This window comes from Octodon degus, unplaced genomic scaffold (genome assembly GCF_000260255.1).
Source record: "Octodon degus isolate 3935 unplaced genomic scaffold, OctDeg1.0 scaffold00051, whole genome shotgun sequence".
Taxonomy (NCBI): Eukaryota; Metazoa; Chordata; class Mammalia; order Rodentia; family Octodontidae; genus Octodon; species Octodon degus.
Genome location: NW_004524627.1, coordinates 11,023,038 through 11,049,056, shown reverse-complemented (window position 1 = coordinate 11,049,056; position 26,019 = coordinate 11,023,038). Strand labels below are relative to the sequence as shown.

Sequence of the window (26,019 nt, the reverse complement as noted above, 5' to 3'; positions counted from 1 at the left end):
AAGGAAGGTACCAGAAAATGGGTGCATAATGCAGGAAAGGCAAGAGAGGTCAGGGGTTTTCTTCCCATTGAGTAAACTTCTTTATTTATAGTTTCCTTATATTTGCTAGGCTGGCCTTGACCTCCCAAGATCCTCTTGTCTCCGTCTCCTGAACTGTTTGGACTACAGGCCATGTGTCACCATCCCCAGTTTTTCCTTCCTAGTAGTAAGTTTAAAGCAAGATTAATGAATTGCATAAAATCAAGTTACTTGGATAAAACTTCTAATTTCATTCTTTAGTCTACCGTGCTCTATGCTGTATAATGAATAGGGATCCTCTTAAATTGAAAATTTGGACACTACAAGGAAAATTGCATTAAGCCTACTGGAAGAGGGGAGACCTTATTCTTTCAAACAGGCAGCAGATAATAAAATGTATAAGAATACAATAACATATCTCAAAAAAGAATGATACAACTTTTATTTTCCATGGATTTTAAAGATACCTTTGCTACATAGTTTATGTATTCTTATGATATTATAATTTTCATTTGTATGAAGTTCAACCTTACACAATTTTAAGGTGATATGTTTGGTAGTGTATCTATAATCTTTAAAAAGTTTAGAGTTTTTGGAATGTACAGTATATGAGGTAAAATCAAGATTACATTAAAAATTGTTTTCTCCCCTGCATTAATTTTGCAGTGAGGCTCAAATGGCAAGTACACAATTAAATGACATTTACTATCAAAAATAGGAGTTCATTTGAATTACTATGAAAAACATAAGCCACTGTAACTTGTTACAGTGGCACATTTTACCATTTTAGACATTCAACTATATAGAAATCTCTGGGCTCTTACACTCAAACTCATTTGTACTGCCAAATGTGGCACTTTTAAGAAGTTTCTAGAAAATAATCGCAATTTTTTGGGGAAGATTATCATTCTATACATAAGAGATTAAGTTTAAATAAAATGTAAACATACAGTATATTATAGTGACAGATCATTCTTACCACTTGGAAAGGCCAAGTTTATCTGTTTCTTTTTTGAACAAAGGTTAATGATTTTTTTTTGATACAGCACAGATCATTTAACATAAAACAATTACTTACAATACATGCCCATTCTAATATAGGGAAATTCTTCAGAGATCTTCAAAGCACAAAACATACGTTTCTTTTTTCAAAGACAGAAGTGCTTAGTAATCACTAAAATGCTAATCTCAGCAACTAAAAATTAGTGATTCACTATCCTAAAATTCAAATAATAAATTAAAAAAGCTAGTTACAGGTGTTTTACAGGTAACAGATGTGATAAAACAAGAACTGTAGATTCATTACGAACTATTATTACTGGCAGTCATCAACATCTAGGCAAGATGTACAATGTGATACTTGACAAAAATTCAATCTGATCAATCCAGTAACTTACAAATGCCAAGTTCACAAAACATTAATGAATTATGCAATTGCAAAGTGCTCTAATGCAACATTAACCACATGCAATCAACAATTTGGAACAGTATCCAAACAGACATTATACATTAAACATTAGTTTTTCAAGAAAGCAGCTTGAAGTTTACTGGTGCAAATTAATTTTGTCTTCAGATTTGGTGCCCCAAACAAAAGGTTAGGTTTGATTATGAATTCTGATGATATTGGCAGTAGTTATGGGAACAGCAGCAAAACTTATGGGAGTCCTTCAACATTAATCCATACCAGAGAGACGGAGTGTGTATATGTATTCCTACACTTGGTATGAGTTTATATATATATGTTATGTAAATAAGTATATGCCCTTATACAAATGCACATGGTCTGAAGGGTCACAAAACAGAAACCAAATAGTTTTGAAATTCAGAGTGTGTTATAGATTTTAAAAGTTATGATCTAAAAGTCCTGTTCTTTTCCATGTTCTCAAGACCTGCAGAGGTACTTTTTGAGTAAACATTAAAGTATTTTTAGGCTGTATGAACTGCCTGTGCTTTCTTTAAGTGACTTATCTGTGAATTCATGAAAATGTACTTGTAATGAAGAACTCCACATTTATCAAACAAGAAACTTCCTTTTTTCCACACATGTTCTTTCATCCAGTTTGTTTGCTAAGCCCCTCCAGTTATTCATCATAATCCCACATACCAAATAATTAAGACAAATGAGGAGGTAGAAATACAGCACTAGATTGCTTTCACAGCATCAGACTTTTATATTTTTATATAGCATGTTAGTGTAAATTCTGGCCATTCTGAAAATTTCTGTTGATAGTAATCTTTACAACAAATGTCAGGTTATCACTGTTACACTCATGCTGACTGGTCAAAATATCAGTTATAAATTGTTGCCTCTTAGAAAGTTTGTTCTATAAGAAGGCATGTCAAAAAACAAAAAAGTAAAAAGCTCCAACCAAAAATAAAACAACTCCCCCAAACCAAAAAACCCTCCCAAATGGTATTTCTGTGGCTTGCATTCTAATAAAGTGCCAGCCTCTCTACTTAATAATATGTATAATCATTGAAAATGACAAAAATGATGTGCTATATAGTCTAAATGCCAGTTTTTGTAAAAGCAATACAGAAATAATTTTAGTACATGACAAAATAAAATGTAATACAGTGTTAAAAATAAAGTTATATATTTCACTTGATTACAAAGTACTGAATGATAAAGGCAATCAAAATGGAAAAGAAAGCAAACAGTACAAGGATGACGGCGGCACACTGTTCGTCACTAAGGGTGCGCCGGGTCCGGGTACTTTCCACAGTGTCTCTATTGGTGCTGGCTGGAAGTTCTGTCCTCTGAGAGATGAAGAGCACTGTGGTGCTGTAGGGACCAACTAGGTCCTGGTGCCCCACAGGGTCTTGGCACTGGCGAATGGCACACACGCGGAATCGATACTCACAGTTCAGTTGAAGGCTGGAAAATCGGAATGAAGAGTCGGGACCTTTGTAAACCTGTTAAAAATATTTAAGAAGGAAGAACTGTTTGTGACACCTGGACAGAAAATGTGTTAATAATGACTAGTTTCAGAATTATTTTTGATGTGGAAGCTAGAGAAAATCATTGATTTTATCCTTTCAGGGACATTTAAGGAATACCTATTCATTAAAGTACTTGTCTGTCTGCTATGTAAGGGTGTGTGTGGGGGGAGGATTTGAGATGCGAAAAGTGCATGATTTACCTTCAGAGCTTATAGGTGAGTAAAGAGGATGTGCTCTAAAGCAGTAAGAGAAAAAACAAATCATTGCTCAGGCATTTCCTTGCTTTCCTCAAATGTGAGAAGAAACCAAATTCTTACAGTTTTAAACAAGACAACTTTTCTATAGCAAGTCACTTGATAAGATTTAGAAGATCACTTCGAATTCCCAAACTAGGCTCCTCAGACCTAATTCCTCTGCCATGCCTTAGAAGATGGAGCTCCACAGATTTTTAAAAAAGGGAATATGCTAGTGAACACAGAGACATATCAAAACTGGTCATTCTAGGGCTAGGGCCCTGCTCTACCACTTCACATCAGATAATTTAAGAGCAATTACCTCAGAGCAACAGGCATTATAGTAGTTAACCTGTATGGTAATTTGAGCATGAGATGAACTAACACTTATTACAATGCTTAGCACAGTGCCCAGCATAGAGTGTGTGTCCAAATATGGTAGTTACTATTTTCATTCATGAGCCCTATGCTCTTATTTCCAAAAAAAAAAAAAAAAAAAAAAAAACAAGGCTCACTTCCCAGTGGACTTCTTCCCGCTAGCTGATGTGGCACAAGTCAGATCAATACATAGTTGGGCTAGCATTCTTGCACATACCTTTAGCTCCTTAAATTACACCTGTACCATAAATCTAAATTTTAACAACCTGGTTTATTCCCAAAGAAGGAAAGATGATCTGTCTCATTTTGTGTCTCAAAGTAAAGCTTGTAATACAACACCTAACAGAAGGCCATTAAATTACTGTACTATCGCTAAGTAAAAATGTGGATGCTAGTAAGACGTACAGGGCCGGGGACATGGCTCAGTAGACTAAGCGCTTGCCTGGCAAGTGCAAGGCCCTGAGTTCAATCCCTGGGACCAAAAAAAAAAAAAAAAAAGATGTAAAAGTAACTTTATTGACAGAAGCCTTCAGATGAAACTTATATGTAATATAAAATGGCAAACATACATTAATTCTGAGGATGCAAATGTTTCAGGGAGTAGAAATGTAGAGATGACCAATGTTTGGGAGATCATAAAACTAATGTAAATAAATCAAAGTTTGTATTAGAAAGGAGCATAAAATTATATAAATGAGGCCAATTTACTAGAAATATGTATTTGTCTTATCGGTATATGAATGTAGCAGGTGATTGTAATTTTTATCAGCAAGCTTTATTTTCCACTATGTTTGCAAATGAGAACAGTCTCCAAATGAGAATGATTATAAAGAAAATAAACCAAAACCAAAACCAACAAGCCTGAACAGTCAACAAATGACATAAAGGTGACAAGTGAAGAGATCTGGCAGAAAGAAGAGAATACATTAATCATAAGTCATAAATTTAGGTAGGTCTTATTCAAAAGAGGCCACTTTAGATAAAAAAGTGTCTAAGGCATCCTGATCATGTTGTGAGGCACTGAAAGAAGTTCTTGTTTTCTTTCTTTCTTTTTTTTTTTTTTGGCGGAACCAGAGATTGAACTCAAGCCCTTGTGCTTGCCAAGCAAGTGCTTATTCTACTGAGCCATCTCCCTGGCCCCTTGAAAGAAGTTCTAAGTTGTGGAATATATAGTGGTTCTTGCTGCACACAAGGTTCTGAGTCCCTGATATAGTTGTTACGGAGATAGAAATGACTTTTGAATACAAGTTGGTCGGGAAAAAAAAGGACCTAAGATGATACTGATCACTGATGAAGTCAGAAAGTTGGAAAACAGAAACAGGGAGAGAAGATGATGAGATAAAATTTTTCAATTTTGTGTTTCAGATGTATCAAGGAGAGGCCAGGGAGATGGCTCAGTAGAATAAGCGCTTGCCTGACAAGTGCAAAGGCCTTGAGTTCAATTCCCAGTTCTGCCAAAAAACCCCCCAAAACAAAAACAGATGTATCAAGGATATACAGAGAAACATAGGTAGCTGGAGATATACAACAGAAGAACACAGATTAGGTTCTTACATCTAATTTAAGATTTATCTGTGTAAGAGAGGTATATATTTGACCTTAATTAAAATCAAAAGATTAAAAATTCTAAATTCATAGTTTTTGGTTCGCACATTAAACTAATGAAATTTTATACATCCAGTTATCCAAGAACTTCCAACAGCATGCCAACTACAACAGAATTTTATATGGAAACTTTTACAGAAATTGTAGGGTTTCATAAACTAGTATTTGCTTTTAGTATTATGAATATTCTATAGCACAATAAAATAACTAGACATAAAAAATTAGTAATTAACAATAGAAAATTTAGGGTCAATAAGAAAGAATCTAGTACCTTACCTATTTGCATATCTTTCCATTCTAAAAACCTATTTGCTTGATTAGATAAATTTAATATGTTCTGATTTTGGATGGGATGTAGATCCTCCCCATACCCAGGCCATGTACAGAGAGAAGCTGGTCTTCTTCAACTCCAAAGGTGGGGCTGGTTGATTTCAGCCCTAGCATAGTAGATTGGTCTTTGAAATCTAGGCATGTTCTTTCTTCTCAATGTGAGTGAGTTAAAATTCTCTTCTGCTAAGTGCAGCCACAGAATAGTGGGAGAAACCAAGTCCTGAATGATTTCATTAGCTGCTGGAACTACCAAGTCTGCTTGTTTTCAATTTCCTACCTAAGATGATTCACACTTAGTTGCTTACGGGCTACTTCGGGTTGCTTTTCTTGCCCCTTGTTCTAGAGATTTGCTTTGGAAGTGGTCCTACTGTCTTCTAGATTCTCTATGTCCCATTATTACCCCATTTGAAATATGCTTTTGGTTAGAAAACACTTGCTTTTAAAGATGTATACATTTCTAAGAGGATTAAAGAGCCAGCAGACACCTGACTTGTATAAATCTTCCTCCTCATACCTAGAAAGGCTGGGTATCCAGTGCACATGGGAGTTAGGATGTGTGTGAAAGAAGAACGGAGTCAAAGGGGAAAGAAAGTTTAGGGGAATGGAGACAATTCCAGATGAAGTGCTATTGTGGACAAGACATGAAGATGTGGACAAAGCCAATGACTGATGAAAGCAAGATGAAGAAAAGTAAGAAAGCAAAGTGATTAGCTGCCCAAAGTGTGAGAGTAAGAATCATAAGTACTAATTGCTATCAGGTTAATCTGCTTTCAGATGCCTTTTTTTTTTTTTTTTTTGTATTTTAAGGAAGCGTCTACAGGGTGTTCAGGGTCTCACTACTAGATTGGACTCTTAGTGATCTGCCTGTTTACAGCCTCCCAAAAGCTGCGATTATAGGCCCACGCCCAGTCTCAATTGCCATCTCAGTGTGCCCTGAGGGCAGGGCCCACACAGCAGGCCCAGGGATTGAACCTCTGGCCCCTGTGCCTGCTTGAGGCACTTTAATCTACTGAGCTATTTGGCTGGTCCTTCAGATGACTCTTAATTGCTGAAACATACAGTTTTTATATACTAGTCTAGAAACTATCAATTTTATTTTTTATTAGTATATTTACAGTATATGATTACATTTATAATGGGGAGTTGGTATACATACATAACACATCCTTTTCTTTCTTGTCCCCTACATTATCCATCATTCCTCCCATCTCTTTATCCTCTTATTTGAAAAGCTCTATTTCCAATTTTTACTTTTGATCCCTCCCCACTCCATCTCCTTTCCCTCATCCCTCTTCTCCTCCATCCATCGAATGGTCTCTTTCCTATTTTGAAAAGATCTGTCCACTTTCTGTTACCTATTGTTATTTTGCTGTTTATATTTTGGTTTTCTCAAATAAGAAATATCAAAAGATTTTATTTAAGCCTCTGTGACTTATTTTACGTAGTATTATGGTCTCAAGGTACAACCATTTACCCATGAATACTTCATGGAATTTTGAGTTTTAGTTTTTTGAGGAATATCCATTCTCTAATAGCAATGCTGAATATTTTTTCATGTATTTATTGGCAATTTGCAGGTTTTTTTTTTTTTTTTGGCGGAACCGGGGATTGAACTCAGGCCCTTGCGCTTGCCAAGGAAGCGCTTATTCCACTGAGCCATAGGGGCCTGGCCCTAGCTCAGTTCTTTAAGTGGCTGCTTCGGAAAAGCTTTCAGCCTCAGGTTGCTGTAGTTCGATCCCCACAACACTCCAGCCTGCCAAACCACCCCTGAGGGCATTCGGAGAAAAAAAAAAAAAATCCTTATTCCACTGAGCCATCTCCCTGCCCCCCCTCCCCCATTTGCAGTTTTGAGAACTATACATTTATTTTAGTTGCCTGAATTTTGACTAGGACTTTTATTTTGCCTGTGGATTTTTTTGTACAGGACCAGCATGTTATGCGGTACTGGGGACTGAATCCAGGTCCTTGCACTTGCCAGGCAGGGGCTTATAGGTCTTTTCTTTTAAAGGGTCTAATTTTTTTGAGTTCTTTAGAGTCTGGATGTTAGTCCTCTGCCCAAGGAGTAGCTGGTAAAATATTTTTTCCCATTCTGTAGGCTGTCTGTTTACTTGATTGGTTTTCTTTACTGTGCAGTAGTCTTTTAATCCAATCCCATGGGTTGTTTCTTGGTATTATTTCTTGTGCCACTGTTCAGAAAGAAAGCCCTTGCCTGGATCTATGTGTTCAGATTTATTTTACCTTCCAGCAGAGTGTTTCTGTTTTAACATTTAGCTCTTTGATCTAATTTTGATTTTTGTTTAGTATACGGTGAGATATACTGTTCTAAATTCAATCTTTTGCATGTGGATATTCAATTTTGCCATCAATATTTATTTATTTATTTATTTATTTATTTATTTATTTATTTATTTAGTGGTCAGCTCAGCCTGCCCTGGTGGCTGGGCTGGCATGGAATGTGGTTTCAGGGATTGAACCCATGATCCCTGAGCTTTGCCTAAGCTTGCCTAGTGCTTTAGACCACTGAGCAATTTCGCTAGCCCCTACCATTTATTAAAGAGACTATCTTTCTCTATCAAATAGCTGAATGAGCCTGGGGATTTTAGAAACTATGACTTTAAAAAAAAATATTACCTTCTTAAAAATATCAATAGTTCCTACTTCTAGAAAATAAAGACCTATCAATACCTGGATTCCTTTACTATGTGCTCATTGAACCTTACTGAAGTCACAGTTGCTAGATTATGATACCCTGAATACCCTTAAAGCTTAAATGACCCTTCTTCTGTAAAATGTTCAAAAATCAAGCTGGAATTAATCATTATTAAAAAAAATGTATTCAGTATAAGGTCTACAGGGTCTCATTACACAGACTGGACTTGTAGTGATCCTTTCTGTTTTTCAGCCTCCTAAGTGCTGGGATTACAGGCGCGTGCTACCATGCCTAGTCTCAAGCGCTGTCTCAGCATGCCGCAGGGGGTGGGGCCAGCATGGCACACTGGGCATCGAACCTCTGGCCCTTGTGTCTGCCTAAGCAGGTGCTTTAATCTGCTGAGCTCTCTGGCCAGCCCAATCATTACTCTTTATAAAGCAAGTTTTTCTTCATTATGACCTTTATATGGATATACAAAATGTCATAATTACAAAGTTTCTGCAGTCCCACTATGTAGTTCAGGCTGATGTTGAATTCACTATATAGCCCATGCTGCCTTCACATTTTGGCAATCCTCCTGCCTCAGCCTGCTAAATGCTAGGATTGCAGGCATGTACCACCATGCAACGTAGATTTTAATTCAAATTAGAATTAGCATGGCTGTTTCATGTAGTGACATAACCTTATTCATACATTACCCTATTTCCTTTAAATATGTAACACAATTAAATTTAATATTAATTTTGCTTCCTCCTTGGAAGGAAGCCTGCTTATCTGTAAATTATACTTCAAATTTTTTATAGATGGCTTAATAAAAGTAATCACATGCCAAATATAATTCCACTGGGCATTTCATAGTTAAGATACTACACTTCTATATACTTTAGAAGAAAAATACATTTTAAAAATTCTTTAATAACTAAAATAGCACAAAACCAGAATAAAACAGATGAATGAATGATTTTTCTAGTGGAAAAATACAAGAGACAACAGAAACAACAGTTTAACAGCCTTTCAAAATAAAGTTACCACCACAAAGGAAAATCAGATGGTATGCTTACACATATTGAATCATATGTCTTATAACAAACACTGACAATTCTTTCCCTGTTAATTCAGTATCTATCAGGATGCTATCTTTGAAATTTCTCTGCCAGCAAAGTGATACTTTTAGACTTTCATAATAATAACTCTGCCTTATATTTAAGCACTATACTACAACTTATTACTGTTGTATTAAGAGTCTCCTTGGTCTCTATGCTTCTGCACCTTTCTCATTTTAGTTTCAACACTATACCCAAGATGACATCATGTCTAATTATGTTGACTGTTCTGGCTAAAATCCTCTATTGCATTCTAATTTTACATGCAGTGAAAGCTGCAACATACTGTAATTTTATCATTCAGTGGCAGTGAACCTCTGGCATGTGTACCATAACAGGTTGTTTTTATCACTGAAAGCTTTAAAAGATTTGCCAACACTGTGCATAATCTCCACATTAGCTTAGCTTCCTTACTGTTCTTTTTCCCAAAGTGTCATTTTATTAAGTCTGTAGAGGCTGAAGCAATTAAGGGAACCAGCAATGTGAAGTTGACTTTAGAAAGGCTCAAAAATGGAGCACACAGTGGAAGAAGCCAGATATTGGTAGATCTTTATTTTCTATCATAGCATACACTGACTATCATTAACTACTTGAGGTCATGAACAGTCCCCTGGGGTCTCTCTGTGTCCTACTCATTAGCCCCCTTATTGTGGATCAAATTTAACAAATATGCTTCAGCTGCAGGGTTCGCTTTTCAGAAAACTTCTCACCCCACATCACTTTCTTTGGGTATATAGCCCCTTCCAGTGCTTTATATGTTTTACCAGAGTTTAATTTTTTTTCTCCAATGCACCAATATACTCTGCCATACTGTTTGTTGATGTGTTTGCTCTTAATGTTGCTGTTGTTTTCCCTACTAGAATGTAAGCTTCATGGCACTACAGACTTTTTGTTCACTGCTACATCCTATATCTGCTCCAGTGTAGTAAATGCCTAATAAGATTTTGAATTTTGAAATATTTGGAACATTACATACTAAACAAATGTTTCTGAATTAGAAAAAAGATGGTCAAATCTTGCTTTAAAAATAACAGAAATGAAAGAAGGGTGAAAGTATATATTTACAAAACTATCGTGACACATACCTGTTTGAAATCTGAATCTTTTCCTACCATAACTTGAAGACTGTAAATAACTGGATCACCTTTCATTGGTTGTAAACATTCCCATGTAATTTCACAAATGTGATCATTCACTTTCTCTATTTTGGGGGCTATAGGAAACAAATATAAATAAGTTCAGTTCCTTTTGATATTTTAATGTGGCACAGCCCACAGATACTTATAATTAAAAAAAAAAAATCAACATTTCTTGAAACCCAGATGTAAACTTAAAATAAATACCAGTAAATTTTTAAAAATCTACACACAAATGGATTAAAAGCAATAATCTTCCTAAGGCTGACATTAAAGTGGATGTGGGAACATACAAGAATGATTCTGATACTCATTAATATTAGATTATTAGAATAGCTCATTTAAGGAAAGTCTACTTGATTCTGGATCTACTTAACAAATGATACAATCAATAAATACCTGATCCAAAATATTATTCTAGAAGTCAGTGTAATTAATCTTCCTGGTTCAGTAAACTTAAGTCTACCTTCTATTTTTTATTTTTCTGTGGTACTGGGGATTGAACTCTGGGCCTTGTACATGCTAGGTAAGCTCTACTACTGAGCTACCTTCCTAGCCCAAACAAAATACAATCCTTGAAGGGTCATTTTCAAATAAGGATGACTCTGAAATTACATACATACATGTATATACAAATATGTGTATACATTTGTGTGTAACTTTGAACAAAAAATCTAAGTTAACCAAAAATTGGTTTCACTTAGTGAAAGAACTCACTTTTCCTCTGGATTCCAAATGAATGAAAAACAATGACTTAAATACTTAAAAACCAGTTTGAAATAGCAGAAATAGCAAATGATCCGATTAGAAACAGCCTACTTAATTTAATCTTTTTGTTATTTTATTAAAAAAATCACTAACTTGTATTCAGATCAGGTTTTCTTTATCAATGTACTAGACAAAACAGCTTTTATTACTGAGGGAAAATCCCAGTACGTGGGCTGGTTACAAAATTTTAATGAAAGCAAATGAAACAATTTATGAAAACACATTTAAAATGAATTATTAAAGAAAACAACTTCAGGATGTAACTTACCTTTCAAGGCAACTGGGACAGATTTTGAAGTAGTGAAAATATATTCTTGGGAAAGGGGACCTTCCCCTGCTTCATTACATGCTTGAATACAAAACTTGTAAGATGTTGATTCGTTAAGTCGTTGTACTTTGTATGTATGACATGGTCCTCTATATAAGGAAACAAACCTAAAATAGAAATAACTATTAAATAACATCTTATCTAATAAAAATGTTCTTAAAATTACTAAAAAGTATAGTTGAGTTTATTAGGGATAAGAAATTATTCTAAAAATTTAATCCCAAATGTATTCATGTCATTCAGCAAATGATGAATATCATAGAAATGGCAGATTTCCTAATCTGACTTGGCTTTCTGAAAGTCTGTTGCTAAGTTTCATACTAATCATTGTTAACTGTTTCTTCTCAGGCATCTGATCTGCCTTTGTTCCTAACTGCTATCTCGTAAGATATATATTTTTTGAGCACCTGAACATCACAATTGCCATCATGAATTATTTCCAATTAACTTCATATCAATATAATTTGTCCTCTATAGGACAAAAAATGAGCTATGACATTGCTTCTATTTTAATTGTCTTTATTTGGAAAAAAGGTTAATTCTTAGTTCCCAGCCATAATTTTAGTAATGTTTTCTACAGCTTCATGTAGGGGTATAAGAGAATTAATTTCAAACTATCTATGTGAACAACAATGATTGTCATTATTTATTTTTTGTCACAGTAGGGATTGAACCCAGGGCCTCATGTCTGCTAGGTAAGCACTCTATCACTGAGGTATATTCCAAGCTTTTCTTTCAAGACAGGCGTTGACTGATCTCCCAATCTGACAAGTTCTGATTTGCCAATCTTCCTGCTTCAGTCTCTCAGATAGCTGGTATTACAGGTGTTTGCCACTCACCTGGATTTCTGATAGAATGTTTACATTATATAAATTTTGCCTAATAAGTTATCTGTAAGTTGAATGTTTTTCAATGTTTTTTTAGACAGGGTCTCACTGTATAGTTCAGGGTGTCTTTGAACTCACTGTGTAGTCCATTGGCCTCAAACTCTCAGAGATCCTCCTGCCTCAGCCTCTCAAGTGTTGGAATTATAGGTGTGGGCTACCACACCCAGCCAGTTTCCCAATATTTTTGATTGCCATTTAAAATTTTTTTAAATAGTAGGAAATGAATAATGAATGCTCATATATACTACTATGATAGAGAATATTATGTAAAAGTACCATGAATATTCCATATATAGCCAAAGTTAAGGCTGGGAAAAACTGTTATTAGTATTCTAAATCCATCAGAGACAAAATTCTCATATACTGAGTAAAAAGTAGAAAAGTAAGGAAGAGGCTGAGATAGGAAGATCATTACAAGTTCAACACCAGCCTGGCTTATACAGTGACTTCAAGGCCAATCTGAGCTATAGAGCCAGACCTTGGCTCAAAAAAAGAAAAAAAAAAAGGTAAAATTCAAAAATTTTACACAGTAGAGTGTTAACAACTGTGCAGAGTAGACGGGATTGTTTATATCAAATATAATATGAATAAAGTGCCCTACATTGATATTTGAAATTTTTTTGAGACAGGGTCTCAGTGTATAACTAATGCTGATCTTCAACTCACTATACTGCCCAAACTACCCTCCAACTTGAGGCAATCTTCCTCTTTCAGCTCCCCAGTGCTAGGATTATAGGAATGTACCATTCTGGCATACCTGGCTCTGGATAATAAAAGTTGCAAATATTTTGAGTAACACTGTAATTGGAGTGTACGGTCTATGGGAAACATAGTATGTACACAAAAATATAACAGAGGAATAGATAACCTAAATGTGAGGAAGTATAGCAAAAAGACTGTATAATTAATCAAAACCTCTGGAAAAAAAAATTAAATCAGACTCTAACCAGAACTATTAGTAAGGAGTAGAAATGTATTTGTTCAGTGTGCAGGCCTGTATGTGGACCATGGGAAAGTAAGATGTAATCCCTGCCCCTCTGAGAACTTAAGCAAATCACAATCATTTACTGCAAATAACATGCTATAATCATTTATAGTAAATAGGTTTGAGAAGAGAACCAAAGAATAGTCCACTTATTTTTTTCTCCTCAGCTTCTCACTCATAAACAGGAATTCTAAAACAGCATACTTAAAAATGATTTGACAGTATTAACTTTTCTGCCAACTTATTTCTGTAGTTCTAAAGTCTATATACTTAAAATATAAAAACTATATAAAAAAAGCAAGCAAAAATCCTACCTTCCATTCTTTTTTTTTTTTTAATTTTTTTTATTTATTTGAGAGAGAGAGAGAGAGAGAGAGAGAGAGAGAGAGAGAGAGAAAGAGTGTGTGTGTGTGTGTGGCCAGCTCAGCCCACCAGGGGGCGGGGCTGGCTGGCATGTGGTGCTGGGGGATTGAACCGCGGTCCCTGATGCTTTGCTAAGCTTGTTCTAAGTAGGTGCTTTAGACCACTGAGCCATCTCTCCAGCCCGTACCTTCCATTCTTATCCTCCATCTGAAGGTGGTACTGAATAGAATCTGTTGACAGTGTCTTTGGGCTTCCTTCTCCCCACTTCAACTTAAGGTTCTGGTGGTTAAAGGCAACACATTCCAGACGAGGTGGATCAGGAGGGAGGGGCTTAGTTTTTAACTTTATCATATGGCTGAAAGGACCAGCTCCAAGGCTATTCAAGGCTTGAATTCGTATTCTAAGTGCCACAGTAAAAAAAAAAAAAAAAAAAAATTAGTTTATGATAATTTTATTTGAAGTATTCCTCTAGTCTAGGTAAAATTTTTATAGTTTTTGTAGCATGTACCTGTATGTTGTATCTGGTTGCAAATTGTCTATGATATAGCTTAAACTCTTTCCAACTGTCAAGGGCTGTTTATCTCCAAAGTCGATGCTATAGGCAAGGATTTCTGAACCATGGTCACAAGGTTTTTCCCATCTTATTGCGAGGCATGTAGAAGGTGAATAATGAGGATTTTCTATATCATCATCACTTATTTCTTGAAGACAAGTCACAATGGCAGGAACTGATGGTGGAGTCACACAGGCCACTACATCACTGAAAGGGCCTGCACCCACAACACTGTGAGCCTAGTAATTCACAAAGTCTCCAAATTAACAAAGACATGACCATGAAATTGTAAGGAACACATAAAATTCTGGGTAGAGTATGCACTGATCACTTTTACCTGGACTCGGCAATAATAGGTAGTTGCTGGTGAAAGTCCTTTTACTTCATAACTGAGGCCAGGACCACAATAACATATCTGCATACTTCCTTCAACTCCTCCCCATTCTAATCGATATTCGGTGACGTCAGTTCCATTACTCAAAGGAATCTTTAAGAAAAAGATAATGTTTTTAGTCTTGATATTGACTGAATAACATTTGGGGAAAATGTTCTTTCTACCAGCATATTTAAAATGGATTGGCTTTGAACTTAAGACTGGTCAAAAATACAACGCTGTTTTGAATTAGAAGAAATACAACTAAGAATCACTTTAGAAGAGTATTTTAAGCCCATTTAAATTTTCAAATTGCTTCAAAATAATTCCATTAAATATTAAACCATAAAGGATATTTTCTTTGTTAAACTTCAAAGAAAAATGATACTATAATCATTAATTATGGCGCTGGTGAGATGGCTCAGTGGTCTAAAGCACCTACTTAGAACTGGCTTAGCAAGCAAAGGGACCACGGTTCAATCCCCCAGCACCACATGCCAGCCAGCCCCGCCCCCTGGTGGGCTGAGCTGGCCACACACACACACACATAAATAAAATTAAAAAAAAAAAACAATAATCATTAATTATGACTAATCAGAAAAAATACATTGCAGATGATAAATATAACAGTAGTATTACACTAATTTCTATGAATGCTTCTTCTGAGCATTAGTTCACCAGTAGCTAAAAATCTCAGTATTAACAATAAACCTTTGATAAAAATACAAAGCACATTATGAACTAAAGTCCAAATAGTTGAAATACCACTGTATCTTAATTCAAATTCTTCATAGTGGAAACAGAACTATTTACCGTATGAATTTAATTAAGGCTTCCTCCATATAATTCAGAAGGCAAAATGAGCAGTATCTTTATTCTATTTAAACTATTCCAATCACTTAAGAAGTAACTTAAATTGTGGAAATTACAATACCTCCCAATTCACTTGTGCACAAGTTGCAGATCTGCATGTCACTTGAGGGGGCTTACATTGATCTGGTGGCCCAGGGGCTGTAGTAATATCACATTTTTCTGAAAAGGGTCCAAACTAAAAAAAGAAGCACAATCAGGGTTTTCATTTTCATAACTGGCCACTGATCACACCGAATTCTGTAATAAATAAAAGATTCACTAATAATTAAGTCCATCTTCCCTATCTTTCAAGATCGATTTAGTTAAAATTCTATATGCATTCACAGAAAGTAAAAAGAGTTAAAATCTTTGAAGTGAAGAAGAGGTGAATTTTTAAGTTTCATTTACTAGATACTTTCTCCTTCTATTCCCTTCATGAAATGTTTTTTGAAGGAGTGAAATAAAAAGAAATTATGTGAAGCATGAAGAAAGGGATACCAATTAAAGCCTTAAACATGGTAGTCATAAATTATTCCTGGATTAGCTTTAGAAGGGTTAAAAAAAAAAAAGTATGGTATATTCTCTGTATCTACAAAAAGCAGTCCTGACAAATTTATAGAAAACTTGAACATATGCACTAAGACATGAGCACTGAAGATGCCATTATGTACTGTAGATTGTAAAGCTCTTAACATGATGATTTCACATAGAAAGGAAGAAAGAAGGACTGCCCATGATGAATTTGCTGTACAAGTTTTAAATAACTTACAGATATAAACCCAAACTCGGCTAGAGCCAGGATATGAACTATGTATAGTTCTCTAGAATCTGCAATAATGGCACTTGTCAGTTTAATTTTATAAAGCTTTAATTATAGAACAGTTTATTCATTTGACATTAAGAAATTATTGCTTTGTCATTAGAGAAAAATGTCTTAATGAAAAGTGATGAAAAATGTCATAGTTGACTAGATCAAACTTCAGCTTTAGAGCCTGACAAATGTAGATAGCATTATTCTATCATTTACTAGTTTGTGTGGTTATGGATGAGGCTTTTCTGAGCTCTAGTTTCATTGTAAAAAGAAGGTATCACCTTTTTGCCCATTTCATTTAAAAATAATCCACACAAACCCAGAAATGCTTAAAATGTAAGCTTTCCCCTCTGGAATTGGAATCTCAACTAGCTTCCAACTGTAAGTAAATGCTACATATAGTCAGGCTGCTGATTAAGTAGACCTTATTAACACTGGTGGAAAGGTAAACTTAAACTTGATGAATGTTTAAAGTAACAAATTGTAAAAGAAGTTTGAAAATACTGAAATACCCAAATTACAAGACATACTGACATTTTATCAGTTATTAAAAATTATAAAATTTGAAGTTACATGTTGAAAACAAAATGTAAAAACAGTGGGCATGACATGTGTTACAAAGAACCATAATTGTGATTCCCATTCAGTCAGCATGGTCTTCTCACCCCCATTTTGTTAGCTGCACGCAGTCTGAAACTGTATGTCTTTCCAGGGAGAAGGCTGCTCACTGTACATTCCACTTCAGAGCCTTGGTAAACTTCTCTGGGCTCATCTTTTTCTGCAGGAGACATTTCGATGCCATAACACGAAATGACTGATCCACCATCAATCAGCGGGGGGCCTATAGTGAAAAGATTTACACAGGTAAAGATGATGGACATTTTTAATGCTAAGTAAACAAGAGTTTATTATCAAGGAACTTGGAAATTACCCCATCGTAACTGTATTTCTTTTGCTTTGGGTCTACCCTGTAACCTAGGAGGGAGGCATGGGCCAGGAGGCACAGCTGGAGTCTGCACGAGTAAAGATTCAGAGACCTGCCAGAACAAAAAACAACACAAGTCCCAAAACAAATCAGATTGCTTTTGGTAATGGAAAACAGTATGGATACAAAGACTACCAATAAAAAAAAGGAATAAAACTAAAACCTAATTAAGTCATTAAAACAAATTTTATACAGACATACGCATCTATGATATTCAAAGAAAGTTTTCTTTCTGTAATTTAAAAAAACCTACCTGATACAACCTAATAGGCAGTATTTTTTTTTTTATTCTGCCTAAAAGGAACTAAAGGAGGGATGTTTTAACATTCAGTAAATGCCTGGCTGCCTTATTTTTTAGGAGAGTTAAGACACTTTGTTACTGAACTTTTAACCGAAGTGCTAGTTTATTTATTAAGAAGAAATTTTTTTTTCTTTCCACCTAAAAATAATTCTAGTATCTGATAAGCTTCTCTAGGAACTCCATACCTTTTAGGTATTTGTTATGGCTTTTAATTTTTATACCATATACATATATGTAACATAAAATATTTGTATTTTAAAAGATAAGCTCTTAAAAATGGATGTATAAATTCAATTCCATATTTCTGACCTATTTTGTATTACAGTTTATATGTAATATTTTTGTTGTTGTTTTTTCTTTCATTTATGTATTTGGTACAGGAGCTCACTATGCAGCTTAGACTCATAGTGATCCTCGTTTTCAGCCTCCCCAGTGTGGGATTACAGATGTGTGCCACCATGCCTGGACTAGCTCACTAGCTCAGTGCACCCCAGGGGTGGGGCCAATGCAGCATGTGGGACCAGGGATTGAATCCTGGTCCCTGCATTTGCCAAAGCAGGTGTTTAGTCTGCTGCGCTATCTTTCTAGCCCTAACATTCTTTATAATCACAAAGTATTTGTTCATTATTTTATCCACAAAGGTATCCTATGTAAGAATGTTATTATTCTGTATTAGAATAGGATAGGATTCTGTGTGAATGCATGTACTTTTCTGAAATCTAGAAAGATTTTCTTTTTTATAGTCCTGGGATCAACCTTACAGTTTCACTCACATATGCTAGGCTACTGAGGTATATATACCTCCATTTTGGGGGAGATTTTTCTTACTGGACAAAGTGAGGTAACTGGGATTATAAACTGGTGTAGCAGGACTTACATGTAGTTTCACAATATTGACACTTTCAACTAAATGCTAATAATATTTAAAAAAGTATTTTAATTGTGTGAAATCATTCATCTTTGGTTAAATTCATCAAGAAATAATCAACAATAATCACTCCTATTAAAAAACCTACTTCTCCAGATCACTGTAAATGTTTGTGTGTGCGTGTTGGTGTGTGTTCGTTCAATGAATAGTACATTTAAATCCATTTTTGGTGGGTTTAATAATAAAATAAAGGTCAATTTTTCAGAAATAAGTAAACATAAGCTATATTTAAATAGCAAATGATATTTCACTGTTTCTTTTGACACATGCTTTATGGAACAGTAAATCAGTATGTAAGTATTTTATTTCTGTTTCTGACTTGTTTTTCTTTTCCTTTTTTTTTTTTTTTTTCAGTACTGGCAGTTTAACTCAGGACCTTGCACTTGCCAGACAGGTGCTTATGCCACTGAGATGTCTCCGTGGCCCTCTGTTTCTGACTTGTATGTTGGTATGGTTATTAAGCAGCATTCTAAAACTTATCTTTACAAACTTTCCTCTACTAGTGTGTGTGTGTGTGTGTGTGTGTGTGTGTGTGCATGCGTATTTGCTTTTTCTTTGAAGGCTAAACACCAATGAGAAGAGATGGTCACAGAATACTACGAGCAAAGTTTTATATTAGAATATTCTGGCAACTATAAGTTTATCCACTTTTCCACATTTGTAAACATATTTCAATACTGAAGGTGGCATTTGGAGATCCTGCCCAAACTTTAACAACAACAGCAGTAGCAGCAGCAGCAGCAACAACAACAACATCACCATCATCTATAAATAAATATTACCGCACTCTGTCCTCCATCACTGATGCAGTAAACTCGTAAACGATAGAAACAGCCTGGATTTAGTCGATCACAAAGATGCTCCCTAGTAGCACCACTGTATATCATATCCCATTTATTTCCTGTAAGGTAAAGAATTGTGTTCAATCAGCTGTAAGGTAATGTTTAATGTTTTGGAATCATGGATGTGGCAGGTATCCTAGCTTCACTAATTAAGTGTTTATATAATTCGTCAGAAATAATTTTAGCTTGGTACATGTTTCCTGGAAATGATATAATTTTCTTTATGTGTGTGGCTTCTTAAACAAATGTGCATGGCTTTGTTGAAATATCTTTGTAACTTCATAAAGACTATGGCTTACATTGATAATTTGCTTTTAATTAAGCATTTTAAATGTGTTTATTGGTCCAGTACTAACATTATAATAAACAGAGTGGAGACAGCCAATAACACAGGAAGTTCAGTTTTAATTAAAAGCAATTCTTATTTTTTCCAGGAAATGTCATTTCATAGAAATAAAAAATTCATTCAACATGATACACAAGCATAAAGTTCACTTGTCATCTTCTTACTAAAATGAATATAAATTGAGTTAAATTTTAGAAGATGATTTTTCTCTGTTACATCTGTTAGATTTAAATTTAACTGAATAAACTAACCTTTAGGAGGCTTTATAGTTATATAACAACTTAGCCTGGATATCTGGGTGCAAGCAATGTAAACAAATGAAGAAAAAAAAGTAAATATAGGTAGGCATACAACAGCATGACATATATTTCCCTATACTTCTGGAGGCTACAACAGGTAAAATCTTAACTGCTGCAAAAATAAATAAATAAATAAATAAATAAAGGTCAGTACATAGTCAAGTGAGTATCTTTTGTGGTAACAAATGAAAATAGGAAAGAAAAGATGTAAAATCATGAAGAATATACTGAAATAATAAGAGTGAAACATTAGGATAGATACATAAGGTTACATTCTCTTAATGAATAGAGGGATTTGTTCTAATGGTGTTTGTAAATAGGATATCATGTCCGCATCTTGTACAGTAATTAACCACTAGGAAGAATGTATGCAATGTGTTAATTATTGAAACTGTCCTACCAATTTGGTTTGAAACTGTCTCACTGCTATTTGCTTCTCAATAAAATTATGGAAAAAAAAAAAGAGTGAAACAGTTACTCTTACCATTAGATCCTTCTGCCATCTCCACTACATACTTATTGATGGGTGCCCCTCCATTGTCTTTTGGTGGATCTACTCAAAGAAATGAAAGTGATATGAGGCATAGTATATACAATGTGAAAAGGGAAAAAACTGCAATAAACAGAACACAAAACTAAAATTTTTTAAAAAGAAAAAAAGAATCCCCTGCACTATTTTATTTCTAATATCTGTACCTATGTTGTGTCAACTTGTTTTAATTTATTGCATTTGTAAATGTTTATATCTTGGACTCTTTATGTCTATTTTTAATGGCTAAACAAAATTCCAGTCACTTTAGATTCTTAGGTGGTTGAATATTTGTGGATATTTTATAATTATTACAAAGTCTTTTTATTGATCTGAATTATTTAGGCAGGGATCAAGTTTCAAAGACTGTATGATCTTTGCTTTACCATTATCTACCATAAAGGTAAGCAGTTGCTCAATAAATGTTTGTTGTAAACGAATAACTAATTTTTATTTCTCTGGAGAGCTAGGATAAACCAGAAAACTCTGCTGCAAGTTCAGTTTTCTTTCATTTTATACAGTTTGGGCCCTGCTTAGTGTCTAAATAGTAGATGCACAGTTCTGTATCAAATCTGAACTTAGTATTTATAGGCATACAGCTTTCTACAAAAAAGATCCTCAGTGAATGACTCACACATTTCTTACTGGACTAACAGATTTTCTTAGGGGGGGTAAAACTCCATAAATTTTTATTTTTAAGACACAGTGTTGCTATGCAGCTCAGGCTGGCCTTGAACTTGGGACAATCCTTCTGCCTCAGACTGCTGAGTGTTGGGATTACTGGTATGTGCCACCACACCTGGCGGAAAAATGTTATTACCCATAATCAACACTTTTCTGGGAAAACTGACACCAAAATAAGAGATAATGCTGTATATCTTAAGGAAAACAAAACAAAACAAAACAAAACCAAAACCAAAATTACATTCAATTGGTGGATTAACTAGAATTATTTAACTCATGGTAAAATTTTCTGTAAGAAAACATAAAACTGACAAGTTGTACAGATCATTAGTGTTGCTTTCTTCTACACGGATACCCTTTCCTGAATTTGGGCTTTCTTCTGTAGGCTGGCCCAACAATGCTGAATAATGTTCACATGTACTATTGTCTAAGTATGGCTGAAAACCATGATAATCTTGTAGCAACCAGGATATTTTATATTCATAAAATAAGAACTTGCATTTTTTTTTCTTTTTTCATTTTTATGTATTTGGTAAAGGGTCTCACTAGGCAGCTCAGACTCATAGTGATCTTCCTGTTTTCAGCCTCCCCAGTATTGGGATTACAGGCGTTCACCACCATGCCCAGATTCAGTGGCCAGCTCAGTGCACTGCGGGGGCGGGGCCCGTGCAGCACACAGGACTGGCAATTTAACCCTGGTCCCTGAGCTTACCAAAGTAGGAGCTTAATCCACTGAGCTATCTCACTGGCCAAGAACTTGAACTTTACGGTAGTAGTTTCATGTATTTTTCCCCCTCTTCTAAATATAGATACAGTAAATATCCAGCCTAAGGTGATCATTGCACAGGCCCAGTGTATCCAGATTACTCTTAAATCTCTTAAAAAGGATTTTCACATGTGAACTACTTTAATCAAATACAACAATAATGTAGAAATAGTCATAGTATCTTACCCCAAGTTATTTTAAAACTGTGTGAGTGTATTTTTCCTTTAACCGAAGGCTTTACAGGTACTCCTGGTTTATCTGGGCAGGTAGTAAATTCTACTACTTCACTTGGATTACTTTTACCTTCTGAGTTGTAAGCAATAACCTGTGGTAACACAAAGACTTAGTATGTTTGACACCTAATGATACTGGCTTAATGAACAAAGTAGTGAGAGAAAAACAAGTTCAGTCAAATGATTAAATGCATATAAAACAAATATGAAGTGTACTTCCAATTCAGAGTCAGTCCTGAATACAAGTGTTAAGTCTAATATTCTGAAACTGATAATCATCTTCAAAAACTACAGTCTGATGATGCTTGAGGGGTTTCAGGTCTACTTAATTTTGGGGGCTTTACAAAGACATTCACAATTTCTACATTCTTTATTCAAAAGGTGAAGCTTAATTCCCTTTCCTTTGTGTGCAACTTGTACCAATGATTTCCTGAAGTAACAGATAACAGTATAACATAACTTGCCTATGTTAGAAGGCTGAGGTGATGATATGAGAGGTCCAAGCAATAACCACGTGAGTGAATCTGGTTTTGGTACTGGAAATCTTTGTTTATTTTGGTACTGGGAACTGAATTCAGGACCTTGTGCTTGCCAGGCAGGCACATGTGCCATTGAGTTATATCCGTAGCCCATGTGATTGAATTTGGAAGCAGATCTGTAGGACCAGTTGTGTTGCGAATGGGTGAAAACGAAAATTAGTCATACATGTGGGGACAAGAGAAGGCCACAGTGTCTAAAGCAGGCAAACTACCTCAGTCTTAAGAAAAACATCCTGCTTAGACAATTTCAGTCATTAGTCACCAGGCAACCTTGTGTCTCGTGATACTAACTTTGCAAAAGTATAAATAAACTTCCCTATTGTGTTGTTCAGTCCTCTTTTCCCATTAGGTAAAGAAGCTTTTGTTTCTTGTCTTTATTTTCTAAACCCCCTCACCTTTTCCCCTGGGGACCACTGAGAGCTATATGGGTTGAGACACAGCTGGAGCCTCTAGATGACTGCAAACACAGCTGCCATCTTGAATGCAACTTATGGAGACCCAATCCTAGAACCATTCAGCTAAACTGTTTCTGAACTCTTGACCTGCAGAAACTGTGAGATAATAAACAATCCAGTGTTTTCAAGCTATGGGGTAAGCTTATTATGTAACAACAGGAATAAGTCACATCTAGGTGTCAAAATTATATTTGATTTCATTTATTTTATTTATTTTTGCAGTACCAGGGATTGAACTCAGGACCCTGAGCTGATTCTACTGAGCTATCTCGCCAGCCCTTATATTTTAGAAATTTAATTATACTTGTGTTTGTCCTCCATTACAGACAAGAGTCTATTATGCTACATGGCATTTTGGAAGAGGATTTATTCAGTAAATCTACTATAATCCTAAATAATTCATGCAATGCAGGAGAACATGGTAAAATTCAGTCCAGTTGTTAACTTTGTTTACACTTCCTCAGTCTTCCCACATATTCAAGATGGATTTTCAAAATAGATTTTCTCACTTTACTGCTTTACAAATGAGATCATAAAGGTGTTTGAAGCACTTATCAATGTTGCACAGAGTATCTACTTACTTTATTATTACAGGAGAGTTCAATGTAACAAGTCTTTCTAAAAGCTATAAAGATCCATCTAGTAATAATTTTAAAGGTGTATATATTTTACTATTGTTCCCTTTTACTACAAGTATCATCTTCAGTTAGTGATGAAGATAAAGGATAAAGATAATGTGATAAAGATAATGTTTTTCTCCTTAATTTTATAAATAATCAGATCATTAGAAATACTATTCTAAGAACTTTAGGTATGATGCAATCCTTACCTTAAAGGTGTTTAGGACGCTTCCTCCCACCCCCCTTTTTCAAATGTAGCTTTGTTATTGTTGTACAGCTGGGCTCAAACTTTCGAACTCAAGGAATCTTCCTGCCTCAGCCTCCCAAGCAAGTGTGGACTATAGATGTGAACCACTATATCTAGCTCTGCTTTTACTTTTTGGCTATTATGAATAATGCTGTATGAACATTTGTGTACTGTTTTTCTTTTTCCCTTTTGCAGTGCTAGGCCCTCAACCCATGGTTAAGGAAGCACTGCTTCAGCTAATGAATTTAGGGTCTTTATGCAAAAGACAGGCAACAGGCTATTAAAAGGAAAAGAAAGATTACCAAAGCCTAAAATTACTTAGGAAAGCTTTACAAAGACAAACAGAAGTGATATGATAATGTTCTTGGGCAACAACTATTCAAGAGAAAGCAATGGTACGAAAAAGGACAGAAACTCAGGAGCATAAGTGCAGAAGTGAAGTGGGAACAGTGAGCTCGGCTCAGGGAAGGATGAGTAATTTTTTCAATCTGATGAGGTAGCTGATTGAAGTAAGTGAAAACAGGTAAGTTAAAAAACTGAGTAAGAATATGAAGAATCTTTATTTCAAACTAAAGAAATTATTTCATTGAGGGAAAGCTGCTGTTCAGAAAAATTAATGTTGGTGTAGAACAGAAGTGGTATCAGAAGGTAAGAGAAGTGTTGGAAAAAAAATAATTATGAACAAAACATGTTTGGAGATAGAATATTCCTCAGGACAGAAATCACAGCTGACACAATGCTGAGATGATATACCTGAGAGACAAGAGGATACACCAAGAAGAGTTAAAGACCTAGCTGGGGCACACTTCAGGTAGAGCAGAGGAAATGGATGATAGAACATAAAATGACCATAGGTAAGATGAGGAGAATATGACTATACTATCAAAGATATTGAGACTAATTTAATATCACACAGACTGTTAAGAAAATTACTAGACTCAGATTCCCAAATTATAAAAAACAAAATAAAAGACATAGAAAGAAGGGTTGTAGATCTTTCTCAAATGGAAAGGAGATCAAGAGATAGATGAAGGGGAAAGGACATGTCATGTATCCATACCAACTCCATATAAGGAATGCAAACATTATGTATTATAAACATGTATTAAAAAGTAAAGATAAGTCCAGGAAACAAAGTATCATCTTACCAGTTAAGAGAAGAATGACCACCAGCCTGACGCCTTTCATGCTTTTAAAACAAATTTGGATACCAGGTCCTGGTTCCATCTCCAGTGGAATTAAAAGTTGTTTATTACTCCTAATTTTAAATGATTTTAAGAACCCTAGTTGCTTTGTTATATTTTAAAATTTATCATTCTTCTGTCCTCAAGAATTTTTCCTTGTCCTAATTTTGTTTTAGCGATTTTTATTTTTATTTTTTAATGTATTTAGTACAGGGTCTAGGGGGTCTCACTACACAGATCAAACTTGTAGTAATCGTCCTGTTTTCAGCCTCCCAAGTGCTGGGATTATAGGCACATGCCACCACACCCAGTCTTAATCTCTTTCTCAGCATGCTCCCGGGGTGGGGCTGGCACAGCGTGTGTTGTCAGGGATCAAACCCCTGTCCCTATACCTGCCAATCTGGCCAGCCCCTGGTTTCAGTATTTTAACTATCTAGGGATTATCTTTACTATGAAATCCATAAAATTTCAGTATTTTTAACTATCTGGGGATATTCTTACTAAGCATTTTATATTAATCATATTCTTTTTAAAAATGGTTATTAACAACTTCCATCACTTTAATCTGTATTAAATCAGAATAATTTTTTGTTTTTACTTTGTTTTCTGAGGCAGTCTCAATATATGGTCTAGACTTCATTCCTCCTGCTTCAGCTCTTCATTTCTTAAGAAGATCAACATGCTATGCCTATATACTGCTATAATTACATCTTGGTGCATATTTTTAGCATTTTTCTTTTTGACA

At 35.1% G+C, this 26,019-nt stretch overlaps 1 protein-coding gene across 6 annotated transcripts in view; it reads right to left on the bottom strand.

Moving 5' to 3' along the window:
- Window positions 1-251: 251 nt before the first annotated feature.
- Window positions 252-26,019, bottom strand: part of Fndc3a (fibronectin type III domain containing 3A) — a 143,146-nt gene continuing 117,378 nt past the window's right edge. For 5 of the 6 annotated variants that reach the window (XM_023717208.1, XM_004633092.2, XM_023717207.1 and 2 more), the window contains exons 15-26: window positions 22,183-22,321; window positions 20,502-20,570; window positions 19,313-19,431; window positions 17,248-17,353; window positions 16,982-17,157; window positions 15,588-15,701; window positions 14,618-14,767; window positions 14,236-14,519; window positions 13,915-14,127; window positions 11,433-11,599; window positions 10,346-10,473; window positions 255-2,934 (exon numbers count right to left, since the gene is read on the bottom strand). In XM_023717208.1, the coding sequence (XP_023572976.1) occupies window positions 2,620-2,934; window positions 10,346-10,473; window positions 11,433-11,599; window positions 13,915-14,127; window positions 14,236-14,519; window positions 14,618-14,767; window positions 15,588-15,701; window positions 16,982-17,157; window positions 17,248-17,353; window positions 19,313-19,431; window positions 20,502-20,570; window positions 22,183-22,321 (1,980 nt within the window). In that variant the 3' untranslated portion in view covers window positions 255-2,619. Of the gene's footprint in view, window positions 2,935-10,345; window positions 10,474-11,432; window positions 11,600-13,914; window positions 14,128-14,235; window positions 14,520-14,617; window positions 14,768-15,587; window positions 15,702-16,981; window positions 17,158-17,247; window positions 17,354-19,312; window positions 19,432-20,501; window positions 20,571-22,182; window positions 22,322-26,019 lie in introns of all 6 variants that reach the window. The other variant, XM_004633093.3, reaches the window with a different exon arrangement.